The sequence below is a fragment of the Zonotrichia albicollis genome, chromosome 1 (genome assembly GCF_047830755.1).
Source record: "Zonotrichia albicollis isolate bZonAlb1 chromosome 1, bZonAlb1.hap1, whole genome shotgun sequence".
NCBI classification, from domain to species: domain Eukaryota; kingdom Metazoa; phylum Chordata; class Aves; order Passeriformes; family Passerellidae; genus Zonotrichia; species Zonotrichia albicollis.
Genome location: NC_133819.1, coordinates 2,434,803 through 2,461,223, shown reverse-complemented (window position 1 = coordinate 2,461,223; position 26,421 = coordinate 2,434,803). Strand labels below are relative to the sequence as shown.

Below are 26,421 nucleotides of genomic sequence, written 5' to 3'. Positions count from 1 at the left end.
AATGTTACAACAACAAAAAAAAAGGATGGAGGAAGGAATTTCAGCCATGTCAGGCTGAACAACAAAGTTCCCAGTGTAAGGCTGTTAAGTGGGATTTGTAATTACAATAAAAAATTGCTTTTCTTGGCTTCTTGGTGGAGTTTTGTGAAGGGGCAGGCAATAACCAGAGCAGATGAGTGGATAAATCCCACCCTACTGTGGGACTCAGTGCAAGGCTGAGCTGGTTGAGACAGCACCAGGGGGCTCAGACCTCCTGGGCTTGCCAGAGCAGCAAAAGCTGAAGGGAAAACTCCTGGAAGAGAAGGGCAAAGCCCAAATTCTCCCATGAACTGTCTCTAACAGATCACTGGCTGGGCTGGTGTCTAAGATTAGCTCCTTCTGGCAGCTTCAGCAGATGCAGCTGCTGGGTAAATATAGGCTCTTAGTGAATGGGCTATTTTCTGTGCTGAAGTGTCCCAGTCAGGAGGGCAGTGCAGAGTCACTGGGCTTTGCCTGGTGAGTCACCCACTTGGACACTGGAGGTGACTCTGTCCTCCCAGGCAGCCACAGAGCCTGACTGAGCCACCTCAGGGACAGAGCCCTTGGTGACAGCAGCTCAGGGAGGTGCCACCTGTGCAAGGACCCCTAAAGAGGGCAGGAGATGAACCCAGCCCTGCAGGAAGCACAGGGTGGCAGAGCTGGTTTGATGGAAAACGTAAATCTGAAATAACGGAGATGCCAAGAAGCACCCATGAAAAGTCCAGCAGTGACAGATGTGTCAAAAAGGGATGTGACAAGGTGCCACCAAGGCACAATGCCTGCCCCTTACTCCCAGAATTGTTGGGAGGCTCACAAAAGTAAAAACAACCTGGCTTCTAACCCAAAACCCACATGAGTGAAGTTTGCTGGCCACAGGATCAAGATATGTACAAAAGCAGAGTCAAAATAAAGGTGAATATGAATCCAGCTGCAGTCCAAACTCCAGTCTGGTGATGGCAAATGGGTTTGTGCTGAAGTCACAAATGTCTTGTGTCACTTTTTGGGGGGCAGGTGAGGACCTGCAAACAGATCCTCTCAACTCAGGTATTTCCAGGGGTGTCACCTGCAGCCAGCAGCATTAACAGGGATGAGCAACAGGTGCCAGAGTTATCCAACATTTATTGGCTACATAAATAAGAGACATTTACCAGAGACTCCACAAAATGCTTTGGCAGAGCTGAAAGCTGGCAAGAACCCATCCTGCTTCCCCCAGGGGGATGCACCAAGGTCTCAACCCCACTGCAGAGGGTGTGGGTCCTGCCCCAGACAGACAGAACTCAGACATAAGGCCACTGAGAGTTACTCTAAAGTGCAAGAGAGCTATTTCTGTGTCACAAACCCACCTTTTCCCCAAGGCACTGTGTTTCACACGCTCCCAAAGTCTGATTCTCCAAGGAGGCTCCCATGGGCTTTCCCTCCACCACCCAGCCCCACTCCCTGACCTTCACCTGGGGCTTTTCTCCTTGGATTGTGCTCAGCTGTGTGCTCACTGAGCTGTGCACACCAAAGGCAGCTGAGGAAAGGGATGGAGGTGAGCAAGGGGCGGCTGCAGCACCTTCTGTCCCTCAGCCACGGGCAGGAATGTGAGCTTAGACCTTTGTCCATAGCATGTAAAAAAAACTGAGGTGGGGTTTGGCTTGAGTCCCAGGACACGTGTCACAGCAGGGTGGTCACAGATCCAGCAGTGCAGGGCCCTAAAACCTCCAGCCATGGGGCCTGGAGAGTCTCCTCTGGGAGACAAGGGCTGAGGGGAGCCCAGTGCTGGTGCACCAAGGGAAGCAGGGGGTGAAATCTCTGAGCCTGCACACTGCAGAGGGTCAGAAAACAACAGGGATGGCTCTGGCATGGAAGAAACATCCTTGGAGCTGCCTCAGCATCCTGCCACGCCTGGGGAGACTGTGAAACACCTGCTGTGCCTGATGGAAAATATTCCCTGCAGCAAGGGGGTGACCTGTGCCTTCCAGGTGACGTCTACGTGGATGAGCTACAGCAGTCCGATTGTCAGGAGGGCTTGCAGAGCCCTGAACGGTGCCTGGCCTGGCAGCAGTGGCTGGAAGGGAGGTGAAGCTTCAGGACAAGGCTCCCCTACTCCAGTTTGGCCTTGTCCCCCTTCTCCTCCTCCTGGATGGCCAGGATGCGCTCACGCTCCTTGATCAGCTGCACGCCGCAGTAGGTGATGAACCAGATGGACAAGGTGCTCTCAGGGAAACCTAGGGCAGGGAGGGAGACCTGGTCACGCAGCTGTGCTGGCCTGACAAGGCCAGCTCTTCACCCCAGCACAGCTGCCTCTCAGGTGCGCTTGGGAGGTCCCACAAGATCATGGTGGCCAGTGACATTTTTTGTCATCGATCCAGCCCTGCGGCTTCAGCAAGAGGGAAATGCTCAGGGTTGGATTTGAGGTGAAGCTGAACCCACCAAAGCACAGTGGACTGCAGTGCGACATGCTGGAGGGGTTTTGAGCCCCTCTTACCTCCCAAAATCCTTCTTCTCCCCAAGTTCAGAAATCATGGTTGACTTTCTGCCCATTGAACCTGCCCATGTCCATCGTTGTTCAGCTCTGTGACCTTCTGGAAGCTTTGGGCCCCACTGATGCTGAGCATCAACCCCAGCCTTGTCTTGCTTCATTTCCTCTGCTCTAGCAGACCCCCCGCCTCATCCCAAAGGTGACAGGTACAAATCCTCATCCTGCAGTCTGTACATGTCTAATCAGTGCATTGTGGCACTGCTTTGAAGTCTCCTTGTCCTGCACTTCATGGGGACACAGTGTCCTCCCAGGAAAATACGTATTTTTGTCACCCACGTCAGTGACAGAGTTCTCCCTCCTCTTCAGAAGGGTCTGACAGTGTTTGCAATCACAGATCTGGTCTCCACAGCAGAGGGGTGGATCCAGGGTTTGCTCCTGCTAAAACAGGAGCTGTGCAATGAATAATGCAACCAGCAAAAGCCAGCGAGCTCAGCGGGCAGGCACTCCTGGCACAGCGAGCGTGACATTATCCATCCCCATCCCAGAGAGGGCTCCTCAGGGCTATTTATACCCTGGGCAGCTCAAGAAGACTTCAGAACAGTGCCACAATCCACTGATTAGAAATGTGCTGTTCCAGATTGCAAGGTGAGATGTATTCTGTTACCATTTGTATGGCAGTTGTCTTTTGTCAAGGGAGCATTTTTCCTTATCTCTCTCTCTCTGAGTGATCACAATCACTCCTCCCTCTGGGAGGACATCTGCAGATAACAGACTAATGAATGTCACTGCATTAGATAAGAAATGATAAGAACTACAGCATCCCATTGGGAGATGTGAGCCCAGAGGGAGGAGCCAAGCATTCCTACCCAGATATAATCCAGAGGTTTTGAGACACCAGCACGGCTTCTCCACTGGATTCCCCAGAGGAACAGCAGCTGCCTCTCCTTCCACTGGATCTTCAGAGGAAGAATCCATCCTTCTCTACAGATCCCTGCTCCAGCAGAACCACCCCTGACACTGCAGGAGGGCTGAGCCACAATTCCAATGGGACTGCTGCCAACACCCTGACCCACAGGGTGTCAGGTTGGGTTCTGACTCTGTCAGTGTTGTTCTAGTGTACTGCATTGTTTATATTTTTATTTTCTTCCCTATTAAAGAACTGTTATTTCCTGCTCCCATATTTTTTGCCTGAAGAGCCCCTTAATTTAAAATTTATAGCAATTGGGAGGGGTGGAAAGGGTTTACATCCTTCATTTCAGGGGAGGCTCCTGCCTTCCTTAGCAGACTCCTGTCTTTCCAAACCAAGACATGCAGGATGAGGATTTGTACCTGTTGCCTTTGGGATGATGCAGAATATCTGCTGGAGCAGAGGAAATGAGGCAGGAGGGGTCAATCCCTGTCTCCAGCAAGGGGCATTTCACAGGCAAGGACTCAGCCCTGCTTGGAGAGGTGAATGTGACCTCTGCAGTGCTCCAGGGAGGCTGAACCAGGCTCAGGCTGTGCCAGGAGCTGTACAAACAGACCTGGCTGGCAGCTGGCACCCCAGAACACTCAATGAGGAGCAGGCAGGGCTAAGAAACCATTTTTTGCAGAAGAATTAAGGACATTTGGAACAGCCACATCACAAACCAGTGGTCAGGGCACTTTGGACCCAAAAGGATTCAAAATCCCAGTGCTCAGGTTCAGACAGGGGTGCTCAGTGGGGAAGGCTGGCAGCACCTTACCCATCACGAGGAGTCTCTTGGTCACCAGCAGAGCAAACTCCAGGCTGTTGAGGGCCAGGATGTTGTAGAGGACGATGGCCCAGAAGTTCACAGCCCCAAAAGCTGCCCTGATCCGCCGAGACATGGCCCCTGACAGCTTGGCCTGTGGAGGAGAGAGGAGCAGAGGGAAAAGGCTTTCTAAGGACAAGGGGGTGACTGGGGCAACCCCAGCTGGGATCCCAGAGAGGAGGCAAAAATCAGAGCAGCTTTCAGTGCCTCTGGAATGAAGAAATGAAAGGACAAGGAAAGGACAAAAGTGCTTTAGGGACCCTGGCTGGGTCCCATGGGCAGGGGCAAGATGTTAGACACAGTTTCATGGTAATTGTAGAATCACAGACACATGGAAGGGTTTGGGTTGGAAGGGATCTTCAGGATCATCCATTCCACCCCCTGCCATGGCAGGAACACTTTCCACTATCCCAAGGTGATCCAAGCCCCATCCAACCTGGCCTTGGGCACTGCCAGGGAACCAGAAACAGCCACAGCTTCTCTGGGCAGCCTGTACTAGGGCCTCAGCACCCTCACAGAGAAGAATTCCTTCTCAATATCTCATCTAACCCTTCCTTCTGTCAGTTTAAATCCATTTCTCCTTGTCCTGTCCCTCCACATCCTTGTCACAAGTCCTTCTCCAGCTCTCTCAGATCCTCTTTAAAATGAAATGGTTGAATCCTCCTTTCTCCACCTCTTGCCACTCCTCAAGGCAGAAGAATCTGTTGTATCCCAGGATTATTATTAGCCCTACATGCAAATCACTCCTGGCTCCCGTTAAAAATAGTTCCCTAGGAATTAAAGAGTGAAAAAAAAAAGCTCAAAAACCAATGACAGCAGCAGAATGGAATTGTCAGTGGCACATAATCTCCAGGATCAGCTGCTGTGAGTGGAGCAGGGATGGAGTTTAGCGCAGCCTTCAAAGAGCCCCCAGGCTACTTAGGGCTGGGAATTGTGGTGCTGCAGGGAAGGGGATTTCACTGCCTCCAGAGCCTTAATCTGATTAGGAGTTCAAGCAGGAGAGCAAACAGGAGGATTCTCTCCACGGTTTGTATTCAAAGCAGATCTTTAACTAATTTAAGGCCTCCAGGATTTAAATTGGGAAAAAAGAAATAAGGAACTTATGATAATTTATTGGAAGGAATTTGAGATGGGATTTTTGAATTGGGGTTTATTTTTTTATATTTTATCATTATTTTTTATTATTAAATATTTATAATTTATTTTTATATATTAAAATATTTTATATATTTATTTGTATTATATTTTATATATTAAAATATAATACAAATTATATAATAAATTCCATCTCAAATTCCTTCCAAAAAATATATTCCTTCCATTCTATTTTAATGGATGGAATATATTTTTTGGAAGGAATTTGAGATGGGATCTTTGAATTGTGGGGTTTTTTTCTATGTGGTTTATATTTTATATATTAATTTATATTATTTTTATTCTTTATTTTTATTTTATTTTGATGATGTGATTTTTTAAAATTATGTTTTTTATATTTATGTGGTTAATATATTTCATATTTATATTTGACTTTTTATAGGTAGGAGGGGTGAATTCCACTTATATCTTTATATCATGGTTTACAATGTTTTACGATTTTTAGTTTTAAGGCTGTTTAAGGAGTTAATGATTAATAAAATATTGTTAATAAGGATATTTATGTTTTTATTTAATTTTTAAATATGTTGTTTTATGGATTTGTGTTATAGGGTAAGATTTTTAGTTAATTAATATATATGATATATAAATTATATATCATTATAAATTATATTATATACATTTATATATTATATTGTATAAAAGTATTTAATAATATATAAATTATATATAAGTATATAAAATATATATTACATATATGATGATATATTAATTTATAGTATTGCATTTTAATTTTTGTGGTTTTTTGCAGTTATTTTAAATTTTAAAACTAAATTTTTGAAATTTAGTTTAACACGGTTTTGTTTTAAATTATAAATTTATATTTTTAGTTTTAGTATTTAGGGTTGGAAGGTTTTTTTAAGGTTTTACATTAAATCTTGAGTTTAATTCTAAGCTTTAGTTTACAGGTTTAAAGTTCTGAGAGTTTCTTGTATTTAGGATTCTAACAGGAAAATAATTGTTTTCAGGGTGTAAGTTTTAAAGATTTTTTTTTTCCAGTATGTCCCTGAGACGCCTTGGTCCCAAACAAAAGGCACAAATTATTGAAAGTATTATTAAAATATTATGAAAATTATTATTAAATTATTATTATTTAAAATCATTTGTTTTAGCATCCAAACACTTGATTTCAAAAAAAAATCAGATCAAAAGCACTGAGAATGCCAAGATGCTCTGTGGAACAAGAAGAACAAATTAATCCCATAAGGAAATACATAAACATTTCCCCCTAGGAGCTGGATATTCCCCATAGAATATTCCCCATATGCATAGAGCTATTCCCAAGGACAGATATTGACAGATATCTCAAATTTTGTGTCCATCTGTGACACTTTGATGCCTCATTGGAGATGCATTCCTGCTTCTCTTGGACCTCTGTTTTCCCTCTGGAATTTCCACCCCAATCTAAATTCCAATCTAATTTCCCTGTGAAGCAGCACAGGAGTTTGTTTGCTCTGGGTGGGTGACAAAGTGACAAAGTGCATGGGATGAGGGGACACAGAGCACTTCCCTTGCACAGCTCAGTGCCTGATCCCGAGGGTTGTCCAGGGATGTCACCATCCCTGGAAATGTTCAAAAACCCCATGGATACAGCAAGAAAGGATGTGGTTTAGTGGTGGACATGGTGGTGTGTCATGGATATATTTTATGAAAAATACTTTTGCTAGGATTTTTCTCCTGAGAAGCTGAGAGGCCTCAGAAATGAAACATAAACATTGATTATCTGCTGCTGTGGAATGCAACAGGTGTATCTTTGATTGGTCCATGTGGTTGTTTTTAATCAATGGTCAATCACAGTCCAGCTGTGTTGGGACTCTGGTCAGTCACAAAATTTTATCATCATTCCTTTTCTTTTGTTGCTAGCTTCCTGATGATATCCTTTCTTCTATTCTTTTAGTATAATTTTAATCTATCATTTTCTTTAAATATAATATATATATATCACAAAATAATAAATCAGCCTTCTGAAACATAGAGTCAACAACAAGATTCCCATCTCTTCCCTCATCCTAGGACCCCTGCAAACACCACCACAGTGCTGGTGCAGCTGGACTTGCTGGTGTTTTCCAGCCTTAATAATTCCATGATTTTGAAGGCCACAGGAAAGATCTCCAGGCAGGAGCCCCGTGGCATCCTCAGGGATTCTGCTTTCCTTTCTCACCCAAAAACCCAACCCTTCCAACCCAGTGTGAGCTCCCTCCAGGCACAGACATTTCCCCAGAGCTGGTCCCCATCCCCATGTCCATGCCCTCACCTCCAGCTTGGCAAAGGGCCCCAGCTGGAAGAACTTCTGCACCCAGAGCTCGAAGTTGAGGCCGAAGCAGTTGACGAGGGACCAGATGTAAACGACCTGGCAGGGCCCCAGCCAGAGTGTGGTGATGGCAAAGGTGGTGATGCTGGCCACCAGCTCCTTCAGGATGTTGTCGTGGTTCTCTCCAATGTGGTCATACACGTACCTAAAAGCCAGGGAAGGTGCTTAATGTTTTTTATATAAATTCTATAATATGCATTTATATATTATATTCTATAAAATTATATAATTATATCTAAATTATAAATTATACATTATAAAATATTATATATGATTATAATTTATTAATTTATAGTATTGTATTTTAATTTTTTGTTTGTTTTTGTAGTTGTTTTAATTTTTAATATATAAATTATATATAATTTATATATAAATTATAAATTATATATAATGATAAATAAAATATATTTTATGAAAATATACGGACATATTTTATGAAAAATACAGATATATTTTATGAAAAATCCTTTTGCAAGGATTTTTCTCTCCTGAGAAGCTGAGATGCCTCAGAAATTAAATGTAAACATTGATTATCTGCTGCTGTGGAATGGAACAGGTGCATCTGTGATTGGTCTCGTGTGATTGTTTTTAATTAATGGCCAATCACAGTCCAGATGTCTCGGACGCTCTGGTCACTCACAAGATTTTATTATCATTCCTTTTCCTTTTGCTTGCTAGCCTTCTGATGAAATCCTTTTCTTCTATTCTTTAGTTTTAATGTATTATTTAGTTTTAATATATAATTTAATTTATGGCCAATAACAGTCCAGCTGTGTTGGGACTCTGGTCAGTCACAAAATTTTATTATCATTCCATTCTATTCCTTCCAAGCCTTCTGATGAAATATTTTTCTTCTGTTTTTTACTATAGTTTTAATAGACAATTTTCTTTTAATATAATATATATAGCAAAATAAATCATCCTTCTGAAACATGGAGTCAAGATTCTCATCTCTTCCCTCATCCTGGGACCTCTGCAAACACCACCACAGGTTGGTGCCCTCTGTAGTCCAGGAGATCCCTCTGGGGTTTCTTTTCTCAAGCTCCTCACAGAGAGGTCAGCCAAGAACATCCCAGTAAAACAGGAGGGATGTTATGGCAATAAATTGATTTTTGCTGTGCCTCAACTGCTTGGGACTTGTGTTCCTAATAACCTATAAATACTCAAGGAGAAAATATCCACCTTTCCCCCTCTGGCAGGTAAAACTTGGGGTCTCTCACACGTGCTGGTGCTCAGGATTTTACCACAGAGCAGCCATCACCGCTCTCAGCAGAGGTCTGCTGGTGTGAGCTCATGGATGAAGGGAGCTGAAGGGCTGAGGAAGATGCAGATGGAGCTACAGTACTCAGTTCCCCTTTCCTCCTGGAGAAATGTAAACCTGGCTCTTCCTCCTCTGGGGGAACCCTAAACCCACCAGACTTAAAGGGATTTTGGGACAGCACTCTTATTGCCAGCTTTGGAGGAGGGGGCTGCTGCTCTTTGTGCAATTAAATTCAAAGGGACTAAACAGAGCAAATAGTGGAATTTATCCAGAAGAGAGGACACCCCAGCTATGGGATGAACAGCATGTGAGGCTTCATTTCTCTGGGATGGAAGGGAAGATCTTGAACCAGACCAGACACTTACTTGCACAGCCAGTCATTAATCCCTCTGTCAAAATGCCTAAAAATAAGATGGTAAGAACAGGTTAAAACACACAATGACAATAAAAACCTGTTGAAACACATAAAACACCCAATGCCACGGCAAGGCACATCTTGGACCTTGCTCACAGAACTCCTCCAGCCTCATTCCTTGGACAGATACCACAAGAGACGTGGTTTAACTTTTCTCCTTATCCATTTCTCCCTACCTAGGAATATTTCCCTGGGTTCTGGCCAGGTCCAGGCTATGGTTTCAGGAGGTCTCCAGCTCCCAGACCAGCTGCCCAGGACAGCCCAGGTGTCCTCCCCTCCACACAGGTCGTGTCCAGCTCCATCACTCTTCTTTCAGGGTACTCACGTTTCAGCAAAGATGTAGAGCATGGTGATGCATTTTGGGGGCTGGGGTGGGTCCAGGTGGTCCAGTCTAGCAATGGTGTTGATGACCCCAAACATGACAGCAGCTTTCACCCAGTCATACACCAGATTGGAATAGGCCAGGCCAGCTGGAGCAAAAATGTGAGCCAAACAGGGAAAAAGGAACACAAAATGTATCAGAATTCCTGCAGAGCAAATAATTGAAAACTAATTTTTTAAGAGGCCTGAACCAAAGGGGAATTTCTTCTTGGGGTATGAGGGAGCAAACAGCTTATTGGTCTTAGTAGTCCAAGAAATTCTGTTTATGCGGTCATTTATTCCATCATTGTGCCTTTCCTTGTTAAGCAGTTCTCAGGTCTGCCCTCTGAGCTTTTATTGGCACCTCCATCAAAATTCCCCTCATCTCAGCTCCCTCTGGCTATGGATGTCATGCTGCAGCAGAGCCAGGGTCAGAACCTCTGACTTAGAGAGGTGTCTGGCACTGGGAAACAAACCCTGCAGGGACAGCTCCTAAAGATTTCAAATGTCTCTGCAAAGAGCTGCTAAAATACTCCTGTCTTGGTGGGATCCAGCTCCCAGATAAAGGGAAAATCTGACCAGTCCCACCACGGTCAGAACAGTCAGAAGAGCTCAGCTCCCTCTGGAGTTACATGGAATCCATCCAGCCAGGGCTCTTGGGACACCCAAATCCATGTTAGTGCCCCTCCAGCTGCATTAGCATTTTATCCTGGCCTTGAGCTGCCACTCTGGAGAGACAGGAGGCTCCTCCAGCCCCTGCTTGGCCTCTGCTGTGTGGTGGTGTCTGAAATGCTGCTATCAGACATGGATTTGATCAAATGCTGCCATCAGACATGGATTTGATCATCTGGAACCCTCTCTCCAGCTGCCAGTGCTGCTCCCATCGCTTACCCTGGGAATTTGCCTTCTGGAGGTCTCTAGCCCAGCCATGCGTGGGGAACACCCACCTTTAGGTAGAGATTACATTGCCCTGGACATTGTCCATGTAAGTGTTGAACAAACTCTTTTGGGACAATTCATAACCTCTCTGGGCACCTCTCCAAGTGTTTGACCACTCTGTGGACAACTTTCCTTACATCCAATCAGGCTTTGCATTGCTGCACGTGGTTTGCTTTGTCCTGCTGATTTTTTAGAGGTGCTGAGCTCCCTCCCAGTCCAAAGGTAACTAAAACAATTTGGTGCTCAGCTTCCTAAGCCCAAACTAAAGAATTTATCCTGTGAAAAGGCCAGACCAGCACCATGCGCCTTCCATGGCTGCCCAGCCCAACTCTGTGCATGGCCAGAGCAAGGATGAGGAGCTTTTTACTCAAACCTGTCCAACACAGGCATTCCCAAAGCCTCTCAAGGGATGTGGATGGAGATCTGGGTCCCTCCCCAGTGCCTTGGAGCTGAGCACGGGGGTGAAGGTGCCCAAGCACAGCCACTCACCCAAGGACCAGTCTGAGAGGCGGTTCACGAACTTCAGGTCAGAAGGGAGGGTGAGGATGTAGAAGAAGTGGAAGAAGATGTCCACAGCCACGATGGCCCCCACGTGGAGCAGGGCATTGACACGGATGCTCTTCATCTCGTCGTCCTTGCGCCTCAGCTCCCGAGTGCTCACCTGCAGGGAGGGACAAATGGGGGCAGTGTCACAGACATCTTTTGTGAAAAATCCTTTCTTTAGGATTTTTCCTCCTGAGAAGCTGAGAGGCCTCAGGAACAAAATGTAAACAATGGTTATCTGCTGCTGTGGAATGCAGCAGGTGCATTTGTGATTGGTCTCATGTGGTTGTTTGTAATTAATGGCCAATCACAGTCAGCTGGCTCAGACTCTCTGTCTGAGTCACAAGCTTTTGTTATCATTCCTTCTTTTTCTATTCTTAGCCAGCCTTCTGATGAAACCCTTTCTTCTATTCTTTTAGTATAGCTTTAATGTAATATATATCATAAAATAATAAATCAGCCTTCTGAAACATGGAGTCAGATCCTCATCTCTTCCCTCATCCTCGGACCCTGGTGACAGGACAGGGCTGAGCCCAGGGACAGGATGGGTGTTGTTCCTTCATCCACAAGGATGGCCAAGGTCCAAACAGGGATTGATTAATCATTTCCCTTTAGAAATCTGTCCTAGGGTGATGTTATGATGCTTGTATCTCCATTTGTGTGTTCTGTTTATGCTGGATATTCTGTTCTGTGCCTTCAAGACTGGCTCTGAAGAGTGAAAGTCTTGTTTTGGTTTTGCTGTCCACCTGCTCCTCCATGGCTGGTGGGACACAGAGATGGGAGCAGTACATGGTGCTACTTTTGCTTTGCTCTTGCTTTTTGCTTCTGCTCATTAGCTAGTTTAGCTAAGCAGTCCAAATTTTTCCCTGGACTGTTTTTTCCTTTCCCTTTCTTTGGGCCTACTTGAGCCTGCTCCAGACTGGGCCCTGGGAACACCGAGAGTTTGCTCCCTGTGGCCTACCCGGGGCCTACTCTGGGCAGCAGCTGATAACAGAGCAACCACCCCCAGAGAGACTTTCTGAATTTGTCATCTTTTTCAGAGTGGTGTCACCTGGTATTGTTCATTCTGTGTGCTGGGGATGCTGTGCCTGTTAAATAAACAGGTTCTTTCCACTTCTCTCCTAGGAATCCTTCCCAACCCGGTTGTGGGGAGGAGCCCCCTTTGGAGGTTTTCTCCCAAATTTGCCCTAAACCAGGGCCAAGGTCACACTGTGGACTACATTGCAAAAGTTTGCACTGATTAAGGAATTCCCACGGGCTGGCTGAGGTGAGCACATGCACAAGGAACAGGACATGTGCCACCCACAGCAGGGCTGAGGACAGCAGGGATGTCTCTGCTGCATCACCCTGCTGCTCCCAGGGGTTTCCCAGCAGAGCAGGTGTGTGGTCAAACGCCTGACTGTCCTCAGGTCCTCCAGGTGGGCTGAAATCCACTTTGACCAGGGAGCTCCCAGGGTTTCATGCTCTTTCTGCAGTGATGTGCTCAAGAAATCAACTTTGCTTAAGGACAACCCCTTCCAAAAGGCACTAAGAGGGAGCAAATGTTTGCACCCATTACATCTCCAGGATGGATTCCAGGGTTGGAATCCCAGCCTGACAGCTCGGCCAGGGCCTGGTGTATTTTTGTCCAGGGTCGTCTGGGAGGAGGAGGAGAACTGATGATGGCTGAGGTTTCTGCTGGAGATTCCTGCAATGAATGAAAGGGAGACTCGCTCGAGGGGCTGTCCTGAATTGGTGAGAATTTCATTTTTGCTGTCTCCTGCACAAACAGGGCCTGGGTTTTGCCTCCAGGAGCTGTCACATCCCTGCTCATTGTCACATAACCATCACCAGAGCGAGCTCTCAGGATTACACAGGGCAGAGCCATGTCCTTGCTTCCCCACATGGCCATAAAATCGCTGCTGTATTCAAAATCCTCTTATGTTTATTACTTCCCCTTTATTCCCTGCGAGAGGTGGGAGCTCTCCCTGCATAATCTACAGGCTGCTGCACCAGCCCTGTTGTGAAATCCAGATGATTCCTGAGAATTAAAGCCTTTGCCAGATTTGTTTTCCGTGCCTGTTAAGTACCAGGTGCTTTGAGGATACAAAGAGGTCGCTGGACCCTGAGCTGAGGAAGGAGAGGGTCTGGCGTGGAGATGTGTGGGTAGGCACAGAACCCTCCTTCCATGGAATCTCAGGATGGTTTAGGCTGGAAAAATCCATTAAGATCATTGAGCCCAACCATTAACCCAGCACTAAACCCTGTCCCCAAGTGCCACGTCTACACATCTCTGAAACACCTCCAGGGATGGTGGCTCTACCACTGCCTTGGAGAGCCTGTTCCAATGCTTAACAACCATTTCCTTGACAAAATTATTCCTGTTATCCTGTTTAAACCTTCCCTGGTGCAACTTGAGGTTGTTTGCTCTTGTCCTCACATCTGTGTGTGGTGCCAGCACTTGGCCACCACCTTCTTGGGGTCAGGGCTGTGTCACCAACACTCCCAGCCCTAGAGATCCAAATCGAGACTCAAATCAAGGGATTTGTTCCCTTGATCTCAGCAAGAATGATGCTTCTCCACCCAAATTTGGCTGGCCAAGCCCTGGTACAGATGAGTTCCCATCTCTCATAGAGATGCAAGAGCTCCACCATGATGTGGGACCAGTAGGATGCAAAGGGACAGATCCAATCTCTAACAGGGCCATACATCCCACCCTGGGGAAGGGCTCCACCTGCCTCCTGCCCTAATTGCTCTTGGACAATTAAGAATTCACCTCCAGCAGTGCAGGGGGGATGTAGCCAGGAGATGGCAGTGGTGGCCAGGCCAAGCCAGGACCCCTGCCCAGGGTAGGGGAAGAAGGGTTGGGGACTTTAATCCTTGTGCCTTTGGGGTTTTAATTAGCAGAGAGGGGAATTGCTCATTAAGTGGCTTTAGATAGCCTGGTTTGGGGTTGTGCAAAGGAGCAGAAATAAAACTCCCCCTGGATGCAACTCTGCAGGAGAAGTGGGAGTTCAGGTGTTGGAGACTTGAAGAGTTTCCTGTCCCCATTTGTAGGTTCCTGGCTGCATTCCTGATGGGGACACTAGAGCAGACCTTATGATCTTCAGGGTCCAATGCTCTAAAAATAATTTTTAATATGTCCAGTAAGACCCAAGGGCTCCTGTTCCTTTTAAGAGGCATCATGAAGTTGTAAATTGCACAGGTGAAGAGCAGGCAAGGAGCAGGACTGGGATCATGGCTCATCCTGGAGGAAACACCCCAGTGCAAACCTGTCACAGACATCTTTTATGAGAAATCCTTTCCTTAGGATTTTTCCTCCTAAGAAGCTGAGAGGACTTAGGAACAAAATGTAAACATTGATTATCTGCTGCTGTGGAATGCAACAGGCGGAGCTTTGATTGGCCCATGTTGGATGTTTGTAATTAATGGCCAATCACAGTCAGCTGGCTTGGACAGAGAGCTGAGCCACAAACCTTTGTTATCATTCCTTCCTATTCTATTCTTAGCCAGCCTTCTGATGAAATCCTTTCTTCTATCCTTCAGTATAGTTTTAATGTAATATATACCATAAAATAATAAATCAGCCTTCTCAAACATGGAGTCAGATCCTCGTCTCTTCCCTCATCCAAGAACCCCTGTGAACACCGTCACACAAACCCTTTCTTAGGCAACCAAAACAGCTCCAAGTGTGAGAGAAGGTTCTGGGCTGGTGGGCCTTCAGTCTTCTCCTCACCCTGAGGCTCTGAGCTCTCCCCTGCCCTGGGTTAGTTTTTCTTCTGAATCCACAAATATTTTTCCAAAACATTCATATATCCAGGCATCAATTTGGGTCCAAAAACTCAGTGTAGCTGTTCTTCTGCAAAAGCAACTGGGGGTGGTTGTGATGGTGGGAATCCTCCACACACCAGTGCTGACCAAACTCCTCCCTTTGCCAGCATCACCAGCTTGCTCTGGTGGCCAGGGCTGATCCTTGGTGCAGAAGGAGGTTGAGGTGGGAAGAGTGAGGGGGGACACAGCATTATTGTTTTCCTTGATCTTGGAATGTGGAACAGCTCCAGAGCTCCCAGGCCAGGCTTCTGCTGGGATTTTCCATTTCTGTTTGAAATCTGCTCATCCAAAATTCCCTTGGTTGTGTGGAACAGCCAAAGACTTGGGGCATCAGGGTATTAATGGAGGCCCTGACTGCTGGAGCTCAGCCTTCCACCCAATCTTGTTTATTTCCTGAGAAATAACTTGATCTAAAGACACACAAACCATCCCTGAGTGAAGCAGCTGGATAGAAATGGGAGACAAATGTCCTTGCTGTCACAGCCTGCAGAGGTCCCATGTGTGGCCCTCACCATGAAGGGGCAGGGGTGACAACACAAGGAAACTGAGGCACGGAGCAGTGCAGATGCCCAGGGAGCAAGGACATCACAGCAAGACTTTCCATTGTGAATTGGCCAGTGAAAATGGCCAAAAAAACCCCCAAAATAAGCTTAAAAATCCATCAGTTTATGCCCTTCCCCACAGAAATGGTCCCCCACAGACTAGAGGTGACCACAAGAAGTTCAACAACCATTTGCATCTTCACTGTGGCAAAAGTTGGGGTTTTTGCAGACATTGACCCCAAGCAAGTAAACTCTGGGGAGAGATCCTGCTCCAGCCTGGCTTCAGGATGACTCACCTGGGCATGGAACTGGTCAAAGGTCATGACAGGCCCGAAGAAGAAGAAGGGGAGGTAGAAGTTGTACTTGAGGAGGTCGAAGATGGAGTAGATGCCTTCCTCCTTCTGGGAGCTTTCGAGGGCGAAGCTCATGCAGCGCATGATGGTGAAGGTGCAGCCTCCGTAGAAAAGCACATCTTGGAGATCAAAAGCTCCCGTCACAAACCCACTCTGGGCAGGAAACAGAGATTAACAGAAACAGAGATTAACACCAGGAACGTGGTGTCCCTTCTGTGCTGCCCCACTGCGTGGGGGACACCACTCCTGGGGTATTGCTGTGATATATTATGAAAAATCCCCTTGCCAGGATTTTTCTCCTGAGAAGCTGAGAAGCCTCAGAGGAAAAAAAAAAATAATAATTATCTGCTGCTGTGGAATGCAACAGGTGCATCTTTGATTGGTCCATGTTGGTTGTTTCTAATTAATGGCCAATCACAGTCCAGCTGTATCAGACTCTGAGAGTCACAAGCTTTTGTTATCATTCCTTTCCTTTCAAGCCTTCTGATGAAATCCTTTCTTCTATTATTTCAGTATAGTTTTAAAAAATAATAAATCAGCCTTCTGAAATATGGGCTCAACATTCTCATCTCTTCCCTCATCCTGGGACCCCTGTGAACACTCTCACACTGGGGCAGCAGAGAATTGTGTGGATTGGGGGGACATTAAAGCCCATCCAGTGCCATCCCTGCCATGGCAGGGACACCTTCCACTATCCCAGCCCCATCCAACCTGGCCTTGGGCACTTCCAGGGATCCAGGAGCAGCCACAGCTTCTCTGGGCACTTCTGCCAGGGCCCCTTTTCCCACCCTCACAGTGAGGAATTTTTTTCCTAGCATCTCCTCTAACCCTGACCTCTGCCAGCTTAGTTTTCAGTTCAAGGAAAACCTCTAATTATGCTCTGACACCAATTGTCTCTGAAGTTAATGAGCTGGAAAGGGAAAACTGGGGCTCGATTTCCCAGCTGGCTCCTGCAGCTCAGGGCAGTCAGGAAGTGGCAGATCCTCTTGGCCACGTCACCAAGCAGCTGTTGGTCACACAGGCTTTGGTTTGGGTGGCAATGTCACCCTGTCACAGGTGTCCCCACAGAGTAAAGCAGAGCCAATTGTTTGGGATTGATGGAGAAGGAGGGAACACACCTTTGGAGGCAGGGAGAGACAGCACTGTCCTGCCAAGGGATTGAATATTTTGGTAAAATCCTTTCTGGGCTTCTCTCCACCCACCAGTGAGACAAAATCTTAGCTAGGCTGTGACCTAAGTGATGGACATCACTGCATCCATCTCAGCTCTCTGTTACAGATAGGGAAACTGAGGCACAGGGCAGCAACAGGCTGACAAATGGATCCAAGGTGGATCCATTGAGGAGATCCTCCCAATAAATCCCTGCTTTATTCTTTAGCCCTGTCTAGCCTCTGTTCTAGGTCAGCCTTCACAAGAAGGACTCAGATCTCCTTTGTTCTGGACCAGCACGAAGCCACCAAAACAGGACATAAATAGTGTGGGATTACTCCCAGGCTCACACCTCAACAGTCCCTTCCCTCCAGAATGCTGTGAGAGCTCTGATGCAGCAGGAGAAATGGCCAGGAGGGCCTGGGGCTGCTCCAGGAGCCCTTCTGGAGGATAACCCCGAGGAGATGGACAGCAGTGGGCTGGAAATGGGACAGACACACGGACAGGACCCACCTGCCACGAGCCAAAGGGCTCCACCTTGAAGGAGGCAAGGCAGCAGAGCCCGGCCACGTAGCAGAGCCACTTCTGCTTGGCCAGGGCCACCGAGTAGAGGAGCAGGCAGTGGGACAGGATGATCATCAGGTAGAGCAGCCCCATGCTGGCCAGCACGGCCAGGAGCCCGTAGATCATGTACATCACAGCGCGGTGCTGGGGAGAGAGCGGTGGGGTCAGTGTGGGGAGAGCCCAGAACACCCCAAAACCCCTCCTGTCAGAGCCCTGAGCATCCCCAAACCACTTCTGTCAGAGCCCTGAGCCCAGAACATCCCCAAACCCCTTCTGACAGAACCCAGGACATTCCTCTGGCTGCCCTGGATGGCTCAAGACACTGGCAAGGGGCTCAGAGACCTTGGCACAGAGTCAAAGACACCTGTGCTTTTGATTTTAACCCATGGAAACAATTCCCAACTTTGTGTGAAGATTTACAAGCCACAACAGTTTGAGTAGAATGATAGTGAATTTGTGACAGGGTGAAAAAGTAGAATTTTGGGGATTTAGAATGGGGGTTCAAGAGGCAAGATGGAGGAATCTGGGCGTGTCCTGTCCCCCTCCTTCTTTTTGCCCTCCATCTTCTGCTGTGCTGGTGGCACTTCTGGATTGGTTTAGAGTAGAGACAGACTGTGTAACATAGGTGATAGGTATTGGAAAATTATTGTAAATAAAGTACAGGTAGATCTTGGTATAAAAAGTTAATACAACCCCAGGGGTGGTCAGTGTGCCTTAACCTGACCTGACAGACAGATCCCAGCAGGTCAGAGAGAGAATGTCATAGATAAGAGAAAATAAACAACCTTAAAAGCAAAAGCCAAAGAATTTTGACTTCTTTGGTTGTGAAGCTAGAAAAAAGGACTCTTCAATACCTCGTGAGCCATTTCAGCAACACTAAACCCAAGACTTTTCCACAGATCCCAGGCCACCCCTGGTGCTCCCAAATCCCTGCTCACCTGTGGCACGGTCATGGAGCAGATCTTGCCGAAGAGGACGTGTCCCGAGAGGGCGAAGATGATGATGTTCCTGAACGAGGTGAACCACATCACCCACTCAAAATCAGCCACATCCTGCAGGAGCAGCACCAGGCACTTTACTGCCCCCAGCTCCACAACTTTTAGAGCTTTTTCTTCCCATTTTCCACCCAAGGGCTTCCAAGCACTTTAGCTCAGACATAAAACCCCAGGAGGGATGTGCAGAGGTTCCTCGTCCTGGCACACACAAGGTGGAGCATCCACAGCCCTGCAGTGATGCCTCAGGTTTTAGCTTTTGTATTTTTCCCATTCTGTGCTGCTTTAGTGTGTGGGTCTGGGCTCCACATCAGGGCATGGTGAGCTCTGTGCACAGAGCAGGGAGACAAAAAAATTCCTGCTCCAGCTGGGCACCAAGGACAAATGATCCAAATCTCAGCCCAGGAGCACAAACCCCGTGGGCTGGAGAGAGAAAAACAAGCAGGGTGGGAGTGCCTGGGCTAAAGCTGGAATGGGACAATGAACTGCAAGGTGCAAATGGAGCAGAACTGATCCCAGGGAGAGAGCCCGGGAGCGCTCGTGCATTTTGGGGCCATTTTGGTTCATCTTGGGTGCAGCCCTGGCTGGGCTCTGGTGCTGCCCAAGGTGCATCCATGGAGGCCTTTGAATAAATCCCTGCTTTATTCTTTAGTTCTGTCCAGTCTCTGTTCCTGGGCAGCCTGCACAAAGCTTCAGCAGGACTGGTATTTTCCCCACTACTTTAGGAAGAAAAATACAAGTCAGGTGAACCTCACAGAAATGCATCAGTAGCAGAAAACCCAGCTCTGTTTCTCCACTGCCCAGGCTGTCTGTAGCTAGAAAAGCCCAATCCCTTCCTCACTCACCATCTTCCTGCCAAAGTAGTGCCAGCCTGGCTTTATGCCATCTCGAAATGCCTTTCTGTTCATGCTGTCTGCAAAAGAACCAGAGTTACAGGGAGAGAAACAGCTCAGGGAAACGGGATCTGGGTTCAAACCAAGCCCAGAACCTTCATCATTGTGATAATGAGCCACCAGGGCTCAAACACCCCACCCCAAAATTGCCTGATTGCCATGGATAACCAAGAGTCAGGTTTCTGCAGGAATTTTCAGCAATTCCCTGGCTGATCCCATAAAGCTTTCAGGTTTGTGGGCTTCCAAACAAAAAACCCAACCAAACACAAAAAAGCCAAAAACAAACCAAAAACCACAAACCAAGAAAAAAAACCCAAACCAAACAAGCAAAAACCTCCAAAACCAAACAAACAAAAAAGGGAATCAACCCTGTGTGGGCAGGGTGGTGATTGCCTGGTGTGGCACTACCTGGAGACCTGTAACAGTGGAAATAGGGACAAAGAGACAACCAGGCAAAAATCCCTCTTACCTTGAGCAGTGGGAATTGGGACAAAGAGACAACCAGGCAAAAATCCCTTTAAAAAGGATTTCCAAGCCGTTTTCTGCAGCAGTTAAAGCCGGGATCTGCTGGTGCTATCAACAGCTGTAAAAGCAGCAGCCTGCCACCCGTTTTGCCCCTCCCAGGGAATGCAGCGTTACCTCTGGATGCCTCGAAGATGCCGCTGCCGCTGTAGAGCACGGCACAGGTCACCACCAGGGCATAGAAGCCCAGCTCGTAGCTGGGGAGCGTCGCCTTAACCCCCATGGTGGGAGGTGACAGCCCCGGCCGGCACCAGGGAGGGATCCACACCTGGGCAGGCAGAGAGGAGAGGGAGAAAAACCGGGGGAAAACGGCCCCTCAAACACCCTAAATTCCTGCTGCTGCTCCTCCCCAACTCTGATTTGTGGGATTCCCTGAGGGCTGAAGGGATGGAGAAAAGAGTCACACCTGGGGCACAACTCAGGTGCCCCAGAGGGTCCTGCAAACCCCACCCGGGAGCCGGCATTTGGGGCCAGGTTCCTCCCATTATCCCTGGGATGTTCACAGCTGCTCCAGGATGGGCTTCCTCCACCTCTAATTCCTGCTTGGATCCCTGGAGGGGATCCAGGACACGGAGACACCAGTGATGGAGGGGACCTGATGGGTTTCTCCATCCCCTGCTCACCTCGCCCAACCTCCGGCTCTCCCAAATCCCCGTGATCCCAAATTTCCCCTGCCAGGAGCCTTTAGGCAGACACGGCTGAGCCCCCCGGCGGCATCAGCAGCAATTAGCCCTGGGGCTAATTACTCCTCCGAGGTTAATTAACCTCGGCGCGACGTGCCTTGCCTCCCCGGCGGAGTGTCCGGCAGGTGCCCAAACAGGAGCAGGGGCGATGCGAGGGACAATGGGACAGGGAGAGGGGACAGGGACACCCCCGGTGCTGGCACCCCCCTGCCACCATCCCTGAGAGCCCTCAAGGGATTAAGGCGCAAACGGCGCCCGATCACCCTCTGTCTGCTCTGGCATCCGCTTTGCAAAAGCTTCCGCGGTTATTAAAATCACTTCATATTAAAATGAAAATAATATTAAAATTAAAATGATGTTAAGATTGAAATAATATTAAAATTAAAATAATGTTAAAATTAAAATAATATTAAAGTTATCGTTTTCATTTTAAGCGTTTATTTTATGTTCGGTCGCCGGGGTTTTTAAGCGGGGTTGGGGGAGGTCCTTGGCAGCGATGCGGGGTGACCCCATCTCCCCCCGGCGTGCACCAAACGCGTTTCCCGGGGGGAATTTCGGGTTCATCCTGGGCGAAATTTCGGGATCATCCCGGGGATAATTTCGGGTCCTTCCTGGGGATAATTCCGGGTTCATCCCGGGCGGAATTTGGGGTTCATCCCGGGTGGAATTTTGGGTTTATCCGGGAGGAATTTGGGGTTCATACGGGGGGAATTTCGGGTTCCTCGAGGAGGAATTTCGCGGGTGCCCCCGCAGTCGGTCCCTCCCTCCCGGTGCGGGGCCGCTGCGGGCGGGCGCTGCCCCCGCTCTGCGGTGCCCCTGCGGCGGGAGGGCGCGCACGGCCGTGCCTGGAAAAAGCTTTTTTCCCCCTCCTTTCCACGCTTTCAAAGCTTCTTTTTATTTTTTTTTTTCCTCTTTAGCGAGGGAGCGGGCGGCAGGCGGTGACCAACCTCGGGGGCTGGCGGGGACCCCTCGGGTGATTTTAACTCTGATCGCTCCGAGCTGCTCAGGGAGGCTCGGGGGGTCCCAGCAGGGCAGCACCATCCTCACCATCATCATCATCCTCACCATCCTCACTATTCTCATCATCCTCACCCCCCGCTCCCTCCCGGCCCCCGGGCGGGCGCTAGGGACACGCAGAGGTGACAGCAAGTGTCACCTCTGTAGTATCACCACCCGCATCGTGTCCCCCCCAGCCCCGCACCGCTCCCCGCTACTGACCTTGAGCCCCGGGGCCGCGGGGGGAGGCGGGCGAGGGTCGGGGATCCAGCGTCCGGCAGCGCGATGGGGACAGCAGCAGGGGGACAGGGGACAGACAGGGGACAAGCACCGAGGGTCTGGGGGCGGCCGGTTTGCCCTAGAGCATCCCTGAGCACGGCTCGGGGAGGGGGGCAGGGGTGGTTTTGGGCTGCCGTCCCCCCCAGCTTGCCCCCGGAGGAAGTTTGGCTGGGAGTGGAGCCGAGCGGGCGGGAGGTATTTTTATTTTAGAGCAGCGCTGCAGAGGGGGGTGGCTCGGGAGCTGTCTGTCACGGCAGCTGCTCAGAGGACCCGTGCTGGCTGCCAAACTCACCCCGAGCCAGGGGAGCCGAGCTGGGAGAGCCCTGGGAACCACAGCATCAGGCAGGGACCGGCTCCCTCCCGCGGTCCCCACTTTTAGGAGGGGTTTTCCCCATCACCTTGTTCCAAAGGAAGATATCATTGCGTGGGGACGGGGAAACTGAGGCACGGAGCCAAAAGGAAGTGTGGTTCCTGCTCAGCTTGGGCAGGGTTTAAATCTAAGAGAGGCTCAGAGGCTGCAGCATCTCCTGCTGCCAGGTAAGGAGTGTCAGGGCAAGAGGAAACGGCCTCAAGATGTGCCAGAGGAGATTTAAGTTGGATATTAGTGAAAATCTCCTCACTGAAAGTGTTGTCAGGCACTGGAACAGTGCAGGTGGAATCACCATCCCTGAAGTGCTCCAAAAATCCCGTAGATGTGGCACTCTGGGGACATGGTTTAGCACTTGCATTCGATGGTCTCAGAGCTCTTTTGCAACCTTAAACATCCTGGGATCTCTACAAAACACCTGTGGGGTGTTCCAGGAGGGGACAGGGTGGGCAAACACAGCACAGCCTCAGGGCCAGGCCTGTGCCCAGTGCCCACATCTGTCACCAACCCCTGTGACATCTGGGCACAGCTCACCTTGGGGATGCCTCCCTGGGCCGCCTGAGGGGTCAGCACTGAGAAACAAGGCAGAGATTCTATAAAAACGTTATATTTTATTAATTTTATATTGTATAAATTTGGATTTTATAAATCCCTCCATGGTTGGTTAGTTTTGGGGCGAGGTGCTGTGTTCTGGGAGGGAGGATCTGCAGCTCTGCTGTTGCACTGGCTGTGAACAAAAAGCCTTTTTAGCATGGTTTTGTTTTCCACCTGGTGCACACAGAGAGGCTCTCCCCAGCCAGGGCAGTGTGCTGGCACTTCCAGCACCCAACGAGCAGCTTTAATCTTGTGAAAAACAAGGTTCCCTCCCCTGTAAAAATGTACAAGTTTAATAAAGGACAAGAGGAGAAAAAGACAATAAAGCAAAGATTTATGGCTGGATGCTTGGCATTCACCTGCTGTTTTGGAAACATCCTTTATATACCATTTCCATTGCATCAGCCTGTTACATATTCACAATTATGCATATTAAACTTTCCCCCAAAGTAGTTTCATGTTCTAAGAAATGTTTAGCAGGGCTTCTCCTCGGTCTGCCTTTTCAGAGTGTGTTTATTTCTTGGCTGTGGTTTTAGCCTGTTCTTGTTATCACCTTTAGTTTGGGCTTTGGTCTATGTTTTCTACTGATGGGAAGTTTGATAGTTGGCATATCAGAAGTTGGGGTCCTCTTCATCTGTCCATTGAATGTTATCTCAACCAAGCAGGAATTTTAACACAAATATATTTCTATCAGTTATTTCACTGCTATGTCTAACAGAAATAAAACCTATATTTTTATAACAAAGTTATTTTAATATTACACATATAGCATCCATTTTAATATTTGTGAAAGGCCAATATTATAATATGTATTTATAACAATCTGGATGCAGATTATTATAAATACATATTATAATATTGGCCCTTGGATGGCCCAGCCCTGATCCTGCTGCTGCAGCTCCATCCCTGCCCGGGGGCTCCCAGACCTCGCAGTAATTGCCTGGCTAATTAAGAGATCGCTGCAGATAACACGGGACACAATTCCTCACAATTCCTGACAATTCCTCACAATTCCTCCATCTCCCGGTGCCTGTGGCAGGCAGGGGTTTGTGGCCAGCAAGGAGGGAAAAGAAATGTGGACACAGATGGACATGGGGTCGGTGTGGTGTTGGGGACATGAGGGAGGACACGAGGAAAAGCAGATCAATGTCACCCCCCTGGCTCCCAAACCCACTCCCCATCCCAATCCATGCAGGAAGCAAAGGCAGCCCTCAAATTTATTATTTTTCCTATTATTTTTCTTCTATTTTTGTGTTTTTCTTTTTCCTTTTTTTTTGTCACAGCCCCATGGTGCTGCTCCTCTTGGGCACCGGCATCATTTATATAGTTCCAGGCAGATGGTAGATTTTCACCTTCTTCATTATTTTTATTATTTATTATATTATTTTTTATTATTTTTTTCAATCCTGAGAAATCTATAATCCCGCTGAATTCAAAGTGCAACCCTGGTGAAGGGCCAAGCAGTGGTTTTTTTCATGAGGCTCTGGGAGCTGTCGTGATAAAAATAATTTAGCTTTAATTTATAGATATTTTAAAATTTAAACCCCCCTTGTTCGTGATTCATACTATATTAAGATTTGTTTTAATGTGACCAGGGCCTCTTCCTCAGCACTGGGGACATTTCTGTGCTTTATGGCCCCAGTGTTTATGGCTTTGAGCTGGTTCAAGTGATATTTTTTCAAGTATTTGGGGGCTTGCTGGAAGTTGAGGCACAGGATTTGAGGCCAGACCCTTCTGTGGGGCCTGAGAAAGGTGGTGGGGTTCCAGGAAAAGGGCTTGGCTCTATCTCAGGGAGGCTTGGGACAAAGTGGGGACAAAGTGGGGACACCACACTAAGTCCCTGGCTGCTGGAGCAGAAATTTGAATGGGAAGCAGGGAAGGTTTTAATTACAGAATCCTACAATGGTTTGTGTTGGCAAGGACAATAAAGTTCCTCTAATGCCATCCCCTGCCATGGCAGGGACACCTCCCACCATCCCAGGGTGCTCCCAGCCCTGTCCAGCCTGGCCTTGGGCACTGCCAGGGATCCAGGGGCAGCCCCAGCTGCTCTGGGCACCTGTGCCAGGGCTCACCACTCTCACAGCCAGGAATTTTTTCCCAGTATCCATTCTAAACCTACTCCATTCTGTCAGTTTAAAGCCATTCCCCCTTTTCCTACATTCCCTGTCCTTGTCCAGAGTCCCTCTCCTGTTCTCACATGGATTATTTTCACTGCCTGAGGCTGTCCCATTGGGTTCCTCATGCAGACATCACTGGGAACACGCCAATCCCACCAGGATGGCTCAGGAGAGAGGGACGTGACATCCATCCATCCATCCATCCATCCATCCCTGATCCATCCACCCATGCATTCACCCATCCATCCATCCATCCATCCATCCATCCATCCATCCATCCATCCATCCCTGATCCATCCACCCATGCATTCACCCGTCCATCCATCCATCCATCCATCCATCCATCCCTGATCCATCCACCCATGCATTCATCCACCCATCCATCCGTCCATCATCCATCCATCCATCCATCCATCATCCATCCATCATCCATCCATCCATCCATCCATCCATCCATCCATCCCTTATCCATCCATCCATCCATCCATCCATCCATCCATCCACCCATCCATCCATCCATCCCCACCTCCAGGACCCCTCTCAGCACCCCACAATGGCTCTGTCCATCCCATATGACACCCACTGACCCCATCCAAGCTCCCAAATTTTCAGCCACCCCATGAAGGCTCTGAAGGAGGCTCCCACCACCTCCCCTCGCCAAGATCATGTCCAACCTCCCTTTCTCCAGCTCCTCCCCTCCCAGTCCCCTCCCATTCCCCAGAATTGCCCCAGTTAGGCCAGGGACAGGCTGGAATGACCCCTCTGCTCCTTGCTGCACCCCCAGCTCCCTCTTCTCCCTGACCCAGGATCTGCTGTGAGCCCAGGATCCCTCCTGGGATGGTTTGGGAGCTGTAAGAGGAGATGCCAGGGATTTGGGTGGCATTTGTGAGCGAGGCCAGCCTGTCCCATGGGAGCAGCCAGCTCAGGAGCTGGAGGGGAGAGGATGAAGGGAGGAATGAGAAACCCAACACCCTTCTTGGCTCTGTCGTGCTTAATTTAGAGCACAGGGGCTCTGCCAGAGTGTTTTTCCATTTAAAGCTGAACCTCTTCCCTTTTGTCCTGCACTGTGCCTTGCAGGGCAGTGGCAGCTGATGGCTGGGGCTGCTTGGGGCGGTCAGCAAAGCAATTCCCTTGTCCCACCAGCTTCTTCCCCATTTCTCCCACATCAAAACTGAAATCCATCTCCTCCTGCCATCCCCGTCCTGCTTTGGGAGGGCAGGAGCCACCCAGAGCCCCAATCCACAGCTCTGAATTCCCATGGGATGGGCTTTGACCCCTCAGCTGATCCTGTGCCCCTTGTCCAAGCAGATCTCAGGGCAGGG

At 48.4% G+C, this 26,421-nt stretch overlaps 1 protein-coding gene across 1 annotated transcript; it reads right to left on the bottom strand.

Annotated features, from left to right (window-relative positions):
* Nucleotides 1-1,117: 1,117 nt before the first annotated feature.
* On the bottom strand, nucleotides 1,118-22,249 carry HHATL (hedgehog acyltransferase like). Its single transcript, XM_074541601.1, has 12 exons — nucleotides 21,965-22,249; nucleotides 20,181-20,331; nucleotides 19,494-19,561; nucleotides 18,595-18,708; nucleotides 17,606-17,800; nucleotides 15,887-16,096; nucleotides 11,185-11,356; nucleotides 9,722-9,866; nucleotides 9,347-9,382; nucleotides 7,664-7,865; nucleotides 4,207-4,348; nucleotides 1,118-2,228 (listed from the first exon to the last, which is right to left on the bottom strand). Exons 2-12 carry the CDS (start codon nucleotides 20,284-20,286, stop codon nucleotides 2,104-2,106), a joined length of 1,515 nt encoding a protein of 504 aa, XP_074397702.1. The 5' UTR covers nucleotides 20,287-20,331; nucleotides 21,965-22,249; the 3' UTR covers nucleotides 1,118-2,103.
* Between the last annotated feature and the right edge of the window lie 4,172 nt (nucleotides 22,250-26,421).